At 35.8% G+C, this 13,929-nt stretch overlaps 1 protein-coding gene across 1 annotated transcript in view; it reads left to right on the plus strand.

The window, feature by feature from the left end:
- The window catches only part of MYT1L (myelin transcription factor 1 like), a 319,918-nt gene that overhangs the window by 245,409 nt on the left and 60,580 nt on the right, over window positions 1–13,929 (plus strand). Inside the window, 4 exon segments of the mRNA XM_040552858.1 lie at window positions 622–711; window positions 2,967–3,074; window positions 6,279–6,490; window positions 12,380–12,627. Coding sequence (XP_040408792.1) covers window positions 622–711; window positions 2,967–3,074; window positions 6,279–6,490; window positions 12,380–12,627 — 658 coding nt within the window.

Here is a 13,929-nt window from a genome sequence, read left to right on the forward strand (position 1 = left end):
ATGCAAGTTAAAATAAAGGGACCAGTTCTGCTTGTCATATAGATATGAATGGTATTTCTATGTGGATGTGGGCAGAACTGGGCCCTAGATCAATTGGACTGTCTATAGCTAGTATCAAATTCTAATCAGGGTTGTTCTGAGGTATATTTAAAATAATTCAGTGTTCTACCAGTATAACTTGAGAGCAGATTTTCATTCTCGAGTTTGATACTGTGTATATAAAGCTGTATATTTTGAGCACATACATTTCCTGAAAGAATTTTTGAGTCCATATTTTTCATTGGATTGTTGCTAGCTCACAGTTTACTGTTGAGCTGGTGTTTGCTCAGTGTTTTTGTATGAAGAAGATGTTGGAAGTCTTCTGCTTCACTGTTGCATTGAAGATACATTGATTATAGGTTCTGTACCTAACTTCCACTGTTGCCCTGTGTTAAAGAGAGTAGGGTCACAATACTTACTTCCCTCATCAGGCCTTTATTGGCTATGTGTGTCACGTGTATTTTGAGGAATGCTGGTTGTTAATGAATCCTGCTTTGTTTTAAAATGATTTCATATATACTGGGATTTGATTTTTTTTCTTGTTTTCATACTCTGCTGTTTTCTCTTACTCTCCTTGTCAAGTTCTGCCATGCATGAAAATGTTCTTAAGTGTCCTACACCAGGCTGCACAGGCCGGGGCCACGTAAATAGCAACAGGAATTCCCACCGAAGGTAAGGATGCCATCACTGGACACCAATCTAGAGGGAACAGTGGCCTCCGAACTGCAGCCCTTCTAGCAGTCCATGGCTGGGGGGGAAGTGTGAGTGTGTGTTCTGTTGTTTTGTTTCTAAGATTGACAGATGGTGCTTCATGTGCTTTATCTGCTTTAAAGAGTAAAGAGTTTTTTCATGTATTTTCTGGGGAGGACAAGTGTCATTCGCTTCAGTATGGATGAATTGATTCACAGAAGACATTTTAATCATCCGTTAGGTTTTTGGGTGTGGTGGTTTTTTTTTTTTTTTTTTTTTTTTTTTTCTTTCTGTATTGGTATTAGCAGTGATGCAAAATGAATGGTATGACTTCTTCTCTGTCACAGGGACAAGGAAGAGTCTGCCAATATCATCAAGACTAGGACAGAGTTCTTGTCCTCACATTTCACTCTCTCAGAGACTATTTTATAATGCATGAAAAATTCCACTCTACCCCTAAAAATGATATTTATACATGAGAAACAATGTTTGAATACACAGACATTGTAAGAGTTAACTTTTCAACTAAAAAAAAAAAATTAGTCTCAACCCTCAAATCTTTATTCAGATATAATTAAAGTAGAATTTGCTTGATTAAGAAACATTATGAAAATGTCTCATTAAATTTAAAAATTAGAAGCCAAAATGCTCAATATAATAGTCAAACAAAGGAAGATTGAGAAAACATACAACTTTTCTATAGTTTCCTAAAATTAATAATAGATTCTTATACAAGGGATGTCACCTGCCTTTTAAATTCTATCACAAAAAAAAAAAAAAGTTACTATAACTTTTAGTATGTCATAATTTTTCCTCAAATAATGAGGTCTTGCTTATTTCCTTACAATTTAGGAAAAAAAAAATCCAGGAAATGTGAGCAGAGGGTAAAAGGATGCAAAGTTCCTATTATCTAATTCTTTTTTTACTGTTAATTGTAACATGAAGGCTTAAGGATTACACAGGTGCTGGATGTTTCAGTCTTACGGGTTACTGGAGCCCCCCTTACATGCCTCCTGGACTCTCGTGGGTACCTCATCAAGAAACTCGGGTACCCTTTCTCTCTGTAGTGATGCTGCTACTAGACGCAGCAAAAATCTCTGAGGAGGTTTTGGGGATTATTACTGCTCAAAGCAGCATTCAATTTTGGTTGGATACCTACTAGAATATTAGAGGTGATTGAAGAAGAGTATGTCAGTAGAGAGCAGCTGCCCTCTGGTAATGACTCCAGAGCACTCTCACCCCTCTGCAGATCTAGGACAATGAGGGAGGGCTGAGGAGAGCAGTCTGCAGTCTGTGCTCACCTCTTTCTGCAGCTTTTGGTGGCATTTTGCTCTGCTTCATTTTTTATTTTGTTTTTCCTTTGGAGAAAGGAACATCTGGGAATGCGCTGATTTGCCTTTCATTTTAATTTCTTTTCCTGTGGAGAACACAGAGAGCTGCGGTCACATAAGTGTTCGATAGACTGTGACAAGGAAAGGACCCCCTCCATTGTCAGGTCACAGGTTTTTACAGCTTCACTAAGAGCACCATCTGCTGGATCAATATACTTGTTTTTCGCTGTTCTAAATCTTTTCCAGAAGAATCAGGCATATTTTAGTCACTTTAATAGTAGTACAGCATTTGCAAATTTAATTGAATTTTAATTCAAGTGCAATTTCTTTTCATGTTACATCATCTACTATTAGGAAACATACCTTAGTGCTTGAAAGTCATGAACAAACACTAAGCATAACATATTTGAGATGTAGATTTAGAGACCCTAGGCCAAATTTTGCACTCATTTTTTATGCCTTGCAAAAAGATTGGAGTTAATGGAGCTGAATGAAGTGTGAAGCAGCACAAAATTTGGCCTAAATGGTACTATCATTTAATCATCTTCAGCAGACATTTCATTGGCAACATTTGTAGATGTGTAAAGGTCACAAGTCTGCTAACAGAGCTGCACAGTAGATTCCAGGGTATATTCTCCTCTCTTACTGGTATGTTCACTGGCTGACATCCATAAATAATCTACCCATATACAGTCAGAGAAGAGCAGTTATAAGATCTACCACGCAACTTTGAAAACAGAAGAAAGGAAGTCTAGAGAAAATACATATGACCAAAAAGCTTTTGGAAAGTCTTTTCCTTCAGATTCTTCCTGATGCAGGCTAAGGAGGAGAAGGAGTAATTGGATCAGTGCTATAATGTGAAACTACGCAGGACAAGACAATTAAATTTCCTTTCTGTAATTGCAGCCTCTCTGGATGTCCTATTGCTGCAGCAGAGAAACTGGCTAAAGCTCAAGAGAAGCATCAGAACTGTGATGTGTCAAAATCAAACCAGGCATCAGATCGGGTTTTAAGGTATTAGAAATCACTATAATACTTATTATTATGCAGAATTCATCACACATTCACCTAATCTGAGAATTTATATTTATATACATTGTATATACATATATATCTCCTTTAAAGAAGATTTAGAATTAGGGCTTCTGGATCCAATTCTCACAGAATATATTTCCCACTCAATTTACATGGGGGAGGGTTGGTAATTATTTTGGCAAATACATGTAAAGCTGAAAAGCTCATTTTTGTCTTAGGCATTGTTTGGTGTAAAGATGACTGCTGGAGTGCAAAGTCTAAGAACAATGTGAAAAAAGTTGGTATCTTTTGGGAATAAACTAATATTTACCGGTAAGTCTTGGTTTTTTCAGCAGGCTTTTACTAGTAAATATCAGTTTAAATTAAACCAGAAGCCCTATCTGCATTACCAAAACGATAGTAGACCTTTTGACAGGACACGTGGAAAAATGACGTGTGTAGCTTAGATTCCAAAATAAGGTCAGATATAGTTCTTTGTCTCTTTCCCCACTCACTGCCAGGAAGGATGCAAAGAGAAAAATTGTCCTAAATTTTTAATGGGAAGGACCTTGAACCAATTTGACATAATTATACCCATTTTCTTCATCCACATAGGATTCTGCATTTACCCAAAGCTGTATCCAGCTTTGTGCTATTGTCTCTTCTTTTGAGATATGTGGGTGGAAAAAATTGTTTCTAAGGAGCTGAAGTGTGAAGGATACATGTAAAAGGACTAGACTTCTGCATGATTTTACAAGCCTTATATTGATGATGCCCCAAGAGCTGCAGAATTTCTCCATGGATACTGAGATATTTGTGGGCTAGATTAGGTACATCCCTCTCAGCTGTTGTGAACAACATGGAGGAAGGGCCACAGCTTTAGTTCCCAGAATTTCCTACTGATCCTGTAGGTTTCTTAGTATTTGGTTATCCTCTAGATTTAAAATCTGATAGGGTAGCTTAAAATGAAAATTTTCTACTGTATTAACAACATTATTCTTTGCATATTCTCTTAAACTTCATCTAATCTTGATGGTCTTTTCAAAAAAACACTAATAAACCTAAGAACACAGAATTATGGTTCACATCTGCAGAATATTTTTTGTAGAGCTTATTGACCTTTTTTATGTTCCTCGGATTATTTTTGATGGGCTTTGTTTTAACTGTCCCTAATTCAGGTTATGCTATTTTTCGTATAGCATCCCAGACAGTTTTCTTAGAGAAAGATTCTTTAAACCTGTTAATAAAAAAAGATCTTTTGAGGGAATAACATGGTTTCTCACTTATGGAAAAAGGCAAATGAAAAATGCAGTGGTTTTTAACACTGCTCATTAGAAAGAAGTCACTGAAGTCAGATACCATACAAAGAAGGCAACTACTCAAAAGCTCATCTAGTTTGCTGGCAAACTCCCTAGGAAGTTGCATAGCAGTTTTAACTTTGCTTGTGAGTCTGCACTGTGTTTCAAATTTTATAGGCAGTTCACCCAATGTTTTCATCTTATCTCCTGCTTTCCCTTTTACCATTAAGTCATTGAAGTATTTAAGATGAAGAACTTGGGAGTTATTATATTTACATGCAGGTGTCTGATGGGGAGACAGAGATGCTCCAAGAGTAAATTCTGAATATTTGTCCTCATGCCAGTTTCCATCCCACCTGCATTTAAAATTTCTTTGAAAGAAGTCAAATTCATAAGACTTCTGTTCTGTAGAAATTTTGGATTTGCATTGAATGTGCAGGAATTGAGCTGCATTTTTTTAGCTAAGTGTAGATTATCTTGAGATAGGATCAAAATACTATTAATATCAGCTCATTGTATACATGAGCACCCTGTATTTTGGAGGAAACCTGTCTAAAGAAATGAGCATACATAAGTCAAATGGAATAGTATGAATAATATGATTTTTTGGCAGATCTTTACATACATATCCTGACTAAATTATATGAAAAAGAATTCTTTCAGAAAAAAACAACAACAACAACAACAACAAAAAACATTATACTCAAACTTAATTCTTACTAGACATCACATCCCATTTTGTCAGCCAGCATGATGATTCTTCTGGTCTTGACTGAATTGTGATCCTGTGAATGTTCCTTCTATTTCCTCTGTTTATAAATGCAGTACAGAAAACAAAAGAAATAAAAAAACAAGCTTGATATGATTCTTGATTCCAGCAGAAGCACTTCAGGTGTGTTGTTCATCATCCTTACCTCCTGCTAAATGCAATAGGTAGACATGCATCACTGTGTAGCATTTGCTTCCTATGACTCATTTATATAACACTTTCTTATGTAGGTAAAGCTTGCAGGATCTGACCTTTATTTACTTAATTTATACATTGAGAGCTGATGACTTCTGTGTCCACATGCAGAAGACAGAGTGACAGTGGAGGAGTTCACTACAGCATTCCTTCACTATTTCAAAACTTACTTCAGTGACCTGAAAGATCAGTTGGGGCTTTTCCTGATTATCCTCTCTGACCCTAAAGGAAAGAGAAATTTAGCTGATATTTTTATTCTGTATTCATTCGCAGAAACTTCCTTCATGTGTGTATCTGTGTAGCAAGAGTTACAGCTCCTGCCAGAACCTTGCATTTAAGGGTGAGCAGGACCTGTGAGGCAGTGGCACAAAGTCCACAGAGATTGTGAGAATCTTGTGTGTATTTCTCAAAATTAACCTGGATCTTTATACTGAAGAATGCAACAGGATGAAACAGGACTAACTCCAATGGAAAACATACAGGAAAACAGCGTACAACTCTGTTGAAAGAAATTTAGAGGAAACTCTATTGATTAAATGGAGCTTCCACTGCTAATTTTTGTTTTTGACGTTTAAAGGAATTTGTCCAAACCTCTTCTGTCGGTCCACTTACCCCTTTTTGCTTCACCTCCCAAAAGAGAAAATGTTTGCTATGTGATGCAATTACATTGGGAAAGGGAAACCCTGAAGTATTTTAAAACAGAATTTTAAAATAGGTACAGGGTACATTTAGTGGTATTAGAATTAGTTTTGTCTAGGTTTTGTTCAAGAAAATATATATTGTTTGTCTGCTGAAAATAACCAAACCAAGCAAATGCAATAGTATATTGCTGTCTCTTGAGTACAAGAAATAACTACGATTTTCTAATCTGAAATATAAATTATGCACAAACACATTAAACTGAACTGCATCTAACAAACTTTACATATCTTTAATTTCTAGGCCCATGTGCTTTGTTAAGCAATTGGAGATCCCTCAGTATGGCTACAGAAACAATGTCCCCACCACCACACCCCGCTCCAACTTGGCCAAGGAACTAGAGAAATACTCTAAGACTACGTTTGAATATAACAGTTATGACAACCATGCCTATGGCAAGAGAGCCATAGCTCCCAAGGTGCAATCCAGAGATATATCCCCCAAAGGATATGATGGTAGGAGGTGCACACTCTTATACATGAGAGACAAGTTTGCAGTTAATCTTGTTGTTGTATATGTAAACATCATACAATTAAGACATGTTTTCATGTTCATATAGTATTATGAGGAATGCTGTCATGTGTAAGATATTTTAAAGGCTTTTTTAAAAACTGTTGTTTTATTCGGTTCTTGCTTCACAATTGTTGCACTGGCAAAAGAACACCTCCAGCTATTAAGCTCCTGGGATGTGTTGAGATTGCAATAAAAGCTGAATAATAGAGCTAGTTCTTGTGGTGCAGGAGCAGTGTGTTATGTTGCCATCTGGGAGACCTGGCCTCATGGGTCACATTAGTATTCTCACTTCTGTACAGTAGTTCAGGTAACTCATAAAGATAACATACTTACTCTATGGGGATGTGGAAGTGGAAAACCTGTATCTCATTGCACTTCAGAAATCACTGCTACTTATTTAATGAGGCATTTCTGCTCATTTTGTCCTTGTGAATACACCTGTTGAATTCTCTGGAAAACCTCACATAAGTAATATGTTTAAAATTAGACTAAACATGACTTCAGTTTAGGAGAAGACAATGGTGTCCATCAGGCAAGAGGATTTTTTTAGGGGAAAAAAATGAACTACATCATAAATAATAGAGGATTTGGATTGTAGCTTTTTTCAGAGCAATACAAGTTAAATATATAATTATAATAATAATAATAATAATAATAATAATAATAATAATAATAAACAAGTGCCTTTATCTTTTTGTTGTCGTTGTTAGAATATTTTATGCTACTCACAGACTACCATAGGAAATTTCAAGCAGGTGTCAGATTTTTGTTTAGGAAAACAGAAATAAATATACTATATAGAACAATTTATGCTGACGTCTGAATGCAGGTTCTGACATTCAAAAGTAGGTAAGTGGAGAAAGGGAATATTGTTACAGATCCTGCCTTCATATTTCTGATATTTTGGATTTTTTTTTCTCATAGAATCGACAGGCATGTTCTTCCACTATAGCAGAAAGGAGACGGGTTATGAAAGGCAACACATTTTTTGAGTAAAAATGCCCCTTTTTCTTCTCTCATACACTCGTCTTATTTGCCTGTCAGAATAAGAGCTTGAACATTATTAAAGGTAATGCAGTAGCTCTAACTGCACTTAGTAAACTAATGATATAAGGTAAATATAAGAAAAAATGAGATATCAACTCTTGTGTGTATGTTCTGTCTACTCTTGCAGAAGAATCAGTGTATTGCTAGGGAATCTGTGGATATGCATATTTATGGATCAAATTATTGATGTTTAAGCAAGTAATATATATTTTTTTCTCATTTAAGACCCTATTTCAGCAAAGAATTAGAAATTACACTTTTTTTTTTTTCCAAATCATCAGAACTTAAAAATACATGTTACATCGAATACAAGTTCAACAGTGGCCTTAAATAATGAAAGATTAGGGTGATACAGCTGTCTTTCTACACTCTCATCTTCCTTTGACATAAATTAGTATAATAATAAATTTTACTTCTATCCAATCTTTTTACTAATCTTGCTAGATATGTACAATATTGTTTCGCTGCTCCATTATCTAAGCCAGAGAGTACTGAGGGACCGTGATACATGTGATTCATGCTGGTACAGCAAGTATATGTTGTTCTTGTGTACTCAGAACAGTTAATGCCTATTACACCTGGAGCAGGTTGTTTGCCAAATGAAGGCAAATTTCCTATGGATTTACTCAATATCACTGACTCTGCAGCAGGTGGCATATGCTGTAGCTGTTTCCAAGTGATGTGTGTACTGTTTGACCATGCTGACATGGTCTCAGACACAGAACATCATTTGAGTTTTTCTTTGTACCCAATCAGTGATATTCATGAAACCTTTAGGATCCCCCTGTAATTGATATTACACAGCCACTCTGTTATGTTTGTCTTAAATGTGCAAAGGGCTTTAAAGTTCCTCAGGAAAATCACCTAAAGTCATAGAACAATTAACTAAATTCTTGCCACTGACTTTCAATGGGACAAGGATTTTGATGATAGCTACTGGAAATAACTGAATATGAAGGTGATTTCAGGAAGAGTCACTTCACTTAAAAGAGCCACTTTTCCACAAGAAATTTTCAGTATTTCTAGCTGATTTTATAGTCGGGTGTAAAATAAATTATGCCAAAGCCATTATGGAGGTACAGAGTGCACACCTATTATGTATGTCAGCAAGCACATTTATATAAGAGCAGATTTAGTTCTGAAAAGTCATACTGAAAAAGCTGAAAGGAAGCCAAAGTTATCTGGAATACTTATAAGTAAGCAGCAGATTATTTTTTCTGACTATATAAGATGAGACAAATAGTCTAAGGATATGAAAAATCAATAACTTCATGTTTCAATCTTTTTTTTTAATTGTAAACGAGCATTGTATTTTCATCATCAGAGAAAGGGATTATATGTTCAATAGTGTATGGTTGTGAGTGACATGAACATAAATAGCTCCTCTGGATTCTTTTCTTGATTTTTTTCAGTAAACTTTATTTAAAAAAGAAAAAGAAAATGGGTACATTATATTGTGAGATAGGATGCTCTGATAATTGTTTAGGAGTAAGTACTGGTTGTGTTTGTGGACTTGCTTTGTCTTTGATAACAGTTTCATGGTGGATCACATCTTGGGTTTATTGGGTTTATGGTATACAGCAGCAGAGATAAGAACATCTGGACTCAGCAGGCAGAGAAGATAGCAACTGTTCCAGTTTCTCAGGTGATGACAGGAGCTCCTCTCATCCCACAGACAATACTGGGACCTTCTATCAAAACACTGAGAAAACACTAAGGGTGGGATTCATTTCACCATGTCTAGAATTTTACAATAGCTAGCACCTCTGCCTGAGCTAGTCACCCTTTTCAAATCCATGGAGGAAGATAGATGCTTCTTTGATGCAATTCATCTCCTCCTGAAGTACATATTTAAAACTGACCAGGTGAATCATCACCTGAAAGTTCCTATTTTTTTCCACGCAATTAGAGAAAGCCTGTAATGACTAGGTCAGATACTTGAAATTAGGTGAGATGAATTTGTCACTGTGAGTCATAAAACATGTTGAAACTGTAATTAATTTATGTAACAGATTCCATGTTTAGGCAATACTGAGGATGAGGGTGGCTGGGTAGAATTTAATTCCATACCAAATATCTGAGTTTAGTCCTTTAAGTTGTTGGGATCTCTTCCACTCCTCCATTAATTAGCAAGAGGAGACTGTAAACTTAGAGAGGTTCTCTGTAAACAGTCCCTACGCATGCCCAGTGGGAGGCCAGCACGCTGGATGGATATGCAGCTGGTTAGACTTGCGTCTATTATTTAACAGGAAAAGCATTTTCCACATTTGGTTTCACTACTGGATCATAAAGCATAGCTGGACTGCAGATCTTCAAACCTGGTGCCACGGAGTTGGGCTACTAGCAAGCAGAATTGCCTGGTATTGAAACAATGTAGTTTTCCCTTCCTTAGAGATGGACTTGATTTAATTCATTATGAATTAGTCATCTTTGTTTCTCCTGAAAAGCTAATGTGGAATGAACAGACTGGGCTATGTGACATGTTTTAAAATGTACACTTACAGTAATTTTAAAATGACCATGGCCATTTCTCTCCAAGTTTTGCTTAAATCATTGGTAATCTAAAATCTAACAATCGTGTAGCATGCTTATAGCACTTTACACCTTCAAAGTGTTATGCAAGTAATCACAACACAACTAAATTTTAGAAGCAATTTTATATTTATAGGGAAAATGAGTTCAAGGGATAATATAGGTTAACCAAGGCCACAGAGGAGTCCATATCAGAGCATGCATGAGTTTCTGGTGGTTAGTCTTACCTATAAAGCTGCCTGTTTCCCTCCCTTTCTTTAACACACATTCTTATATATATGATTTCCCATATAGCATGTCTCTTATGTTTGTTTAAATGTGACTTCCTATAAGAAGACTAACATTTTTACTAGTAACAGAAGTCTTATTTGTTCATATGAATTTTAAAAGATATTTTTAATTTGACAAGTTTAGCGGTACAGGGTGCTTGCTGTGTTAACACAGTAAAAACTGAATTATTCAATTATTTTCTTCCTGAAGTATAGGAAAATTCTTGTCTGTCTTGGATACCATTGCAAAGTAACAATGGATAAATGCTGAATTTTTAATGACCACCACTGACTACTATATTAAAGATGAAACTCTGGAGAAATTGTTCACAGGTTTATTATTAGGGGATACTCTGCTAGAGTAGTGATACTATGTATTCAAAACAAAGAAAAGTGATGAATGTTTAGCATTCATTTCACTTAAAAAAAAAAAAAATCACACCCTGTGCATTATGTGGCTTTCCTGAGAAAACTCCATCTGTTATGAATTAAGTGAAACGCTATGAATTAAGTGAAACGCTATTTCCTTTACAGTAAAAATAGTGCCATGATTTTTTCAGTTTTGTAGAGAAAGAAGAAGGATGACATAAGCTCTAGCAGAGATATTTTACTTTCAGAATCTTCTTTTGAACCCTGCCTGCCTACCACAGCAGCCTGTGGTTCACAAATGGGCTGTGCTCATGGGAGCAGATTATTATATGTATGTCTGCTCAGACAAATACACCTGAAGAGTCTGGCATTTAAATGGAACCCATCACAGAAGAGCTCTAGCTAGGGTCTGACCTTTTTTTGTATAGCTCTCTAATCAGCATGCTAGTTGGTTATTGTTATACTGTGCTATATGGTATGATCTCTGCAGTATATGTGTCTCTCTAAAGGGGAAACAGTCACTGTAATATCCATGTATGTATCCTCTGACCTTGACTTTTATTTTACATGAAAATACATAAACTTTTAGATTTAGGAGAACAGACAATGCTTTCTTGCATTTTATAGAATGCTTTTAAATAGTTAATTTGGAAGAAGGTTGAAGAAATAAGTGGGCTAATAGGACTGTTTTGCATTATTATTGTAATACGTTTGGCTGCAAAGAACAGTTCTTAAAAGCAGCAACTGTTCTGAATTGTATTTAAATGGGATGGAAGTGAGCTTTGTCAGTGCATTAGTGGTTTCTGTCAGCCAGAATACAGCTGAGTGCCTCTGTCCTCAGTGCAAGCAGGAGTGAGTATCTTTGGCCTGTATTGTTTTTACAGATTTGTAGGCACTTGACATGTTTGAAGATGGGGTTGTTTCACTACATTTGTTTCCATTTATACAGCCACTGCTTTTGCCTATGTGAGATCCATGGTGTGGATCCACCTTCTTTCTACTTTCATCATGTTCTCTTCCTCCTCTCCTTTCTGATGGCTAATTACCTAATGTGGTGTAGGAAGAACCTGTTAGGAAATATGAAGTGTTTAAGGACATACGGTTAGCACTTTGGTCCGGAGACCCAAGCCCATTAGCTTATAGTGGGCTTGTTCTCCAGTAGCTCTGGGGAGTCTAGGCCTTACAATTACATTTGCTCATGTAACTATGAAAAAAGTCCCATAATGTTATGGTAACATTATGTTGCCCCTCGTTAACAAAACTGAGTGACCTGAGCAGATCCTACCTTCTGTCTGACTGTATACGTGGGGTAAAAGCAGTGTTTCTTTGTGTTTTTATTCTTTTCTAAATCCAGCCTGACAGAATAATTCATGATTACATCATACAGATTTGTGCAGAAGGTTATTTCATACAAACTCACATATTTAGCATATAAAATCATAGACAAAAATCAAGAAATACAGCCATCATTCTTTTTTTTTTTTTTTTTTGGGGGGGGGGGGGGGAATGGTTATTGTTACTCATTATAAATTTCACCTCCAGCAATTTGTTTTTCTCTTCACTTATGCAGAATGTTAGTTCTTTTGAGTCATCCTTGTCATATTCTTCCCACAGCTAAACGTTACTGTAAGAATTCAAGTCCAACCAGCAGCACAACAAGCAGTTATGCCCCTAGCAGCAGCAGCAATATGAGTTGTGGTGGAGGCAGCAGTGCCAGCAGTACCTGCAGCAAGAGCAGCTTTGACTATACTCATGACATGGAGGCAGCGCACATGGCTGCTACTGCTATTCTGAATCTCTCAACCCGCTGCAGGGAGATGCCTCAGAACCTCTCCACTAAGCCTCAGGATCTCTGTGCGAGGGTAAAAATCAGTAATTCTGTTTGTTGATGAAGATTCGTCTTTTCTGCACTAGCTTTGTGCCTCTGATAGAAAGAAGAATAGCTTTAGTACATCTTCCTTTTTTTTTTTTTTTTTCATTTTCCTCAAAATTAACATAATGTGGTAGCTCTCTTAAGCAGAAAAAAAAAAAAAAAAGAAAAAAAAAAGGAGATTGCTCACAAGTATCTCAGGAAATTCCAATCAGTATATAAACTGTTTATACTGAGAGCATGATAGCATGTACTCACTCTTCCCCCTTTTCTTTTTTTTTTTTTTTTTTTAATTTGTCTTTTAGGAGTGAGATCTATAATTATAAAAGATGTTTGAGTTGCTTAAGTAAGTCTTAATTGCACTAAAGAATTTTTTGCTAAACATCGTCTGATTCATACATTTATGAAAGTATTAAGATTTAATGATGTAATTTCATTTAGAAATCATATATGGGACCTAATGTAAGATCTAGTAAAAAGAAATCTATGGTACTTGTATGCTATGTGTGTCTGTGATATTGCAGTTCTTAAGTCATTGCTTACGACATTTGAAACAAACAATAAACCCTCCTGTACAGGTGACTTCAAAGGTGCTGAAAAATAGTGCAGGGTCACTGATGATTTGTATGTTCATAGTTTTAATATATTATGAAATTAGAGACAAAAAATGATAGATGTTGTTTTTAAGCTTTATATATAAAGAGAAACAGTGCACTATTAACATTCATTAAAGAGTTAGCAGAATATTCATTTTTGAATTACAAACATTAAATTTTGACTCTAATAGCTGTTGAAAATGAGTATTTAACATGTACCAGCAAACAGTACGGTGCTACATATAGGATACCACTAGATGGCTAAGTAGACAGATGCAGTGCAGAGGAAACATTTTTATTGTACTTATAGCAGAGCTTCTGAGATGGCAGACATGTTCTGTTCTTCTGCATATAGACAAAGGTTTCTTGCCCCCGTCGTGCAAAGCCTGTAGATCGTTCATAACAAACTAAACCCTTAACAGTAGGTATTAGTAATAAAACATAGTTTAACCTGGAATGGTTTATGATTTTGTTTTCAAATGCTTCTTTTTACATTCATTTATTTAATACTATATAAGAGGGAAACCTCTTTCTGGCATGTAAAAAATACAGTTGTATTCTGTATCAATGCTATGGAAAAAGTTGGAATAAAATGCTTATTGTCTTACATGTCAAAAACAGAAGGGCCTCTTTCCTAATGTTTCACCCTATATCAAAACTGAATAAATGATTCTAAGAGGGGATCAAGTCCCTTTTTT

Source organism: Cygnus olor, chromosome 3, assembly GCF_009769625.2.
Source record: "Cygnus olor isolate bCygOlo1 chromosome 3, bCygOlo1.pri.v2, whole genome shotgun sequence".
NCBI classification, from domain to species: Eukaryota; Metazoa; Chordata; class Aves; order Anseriformes; family Anatidae; genus Cygnus; species Cygnus olor.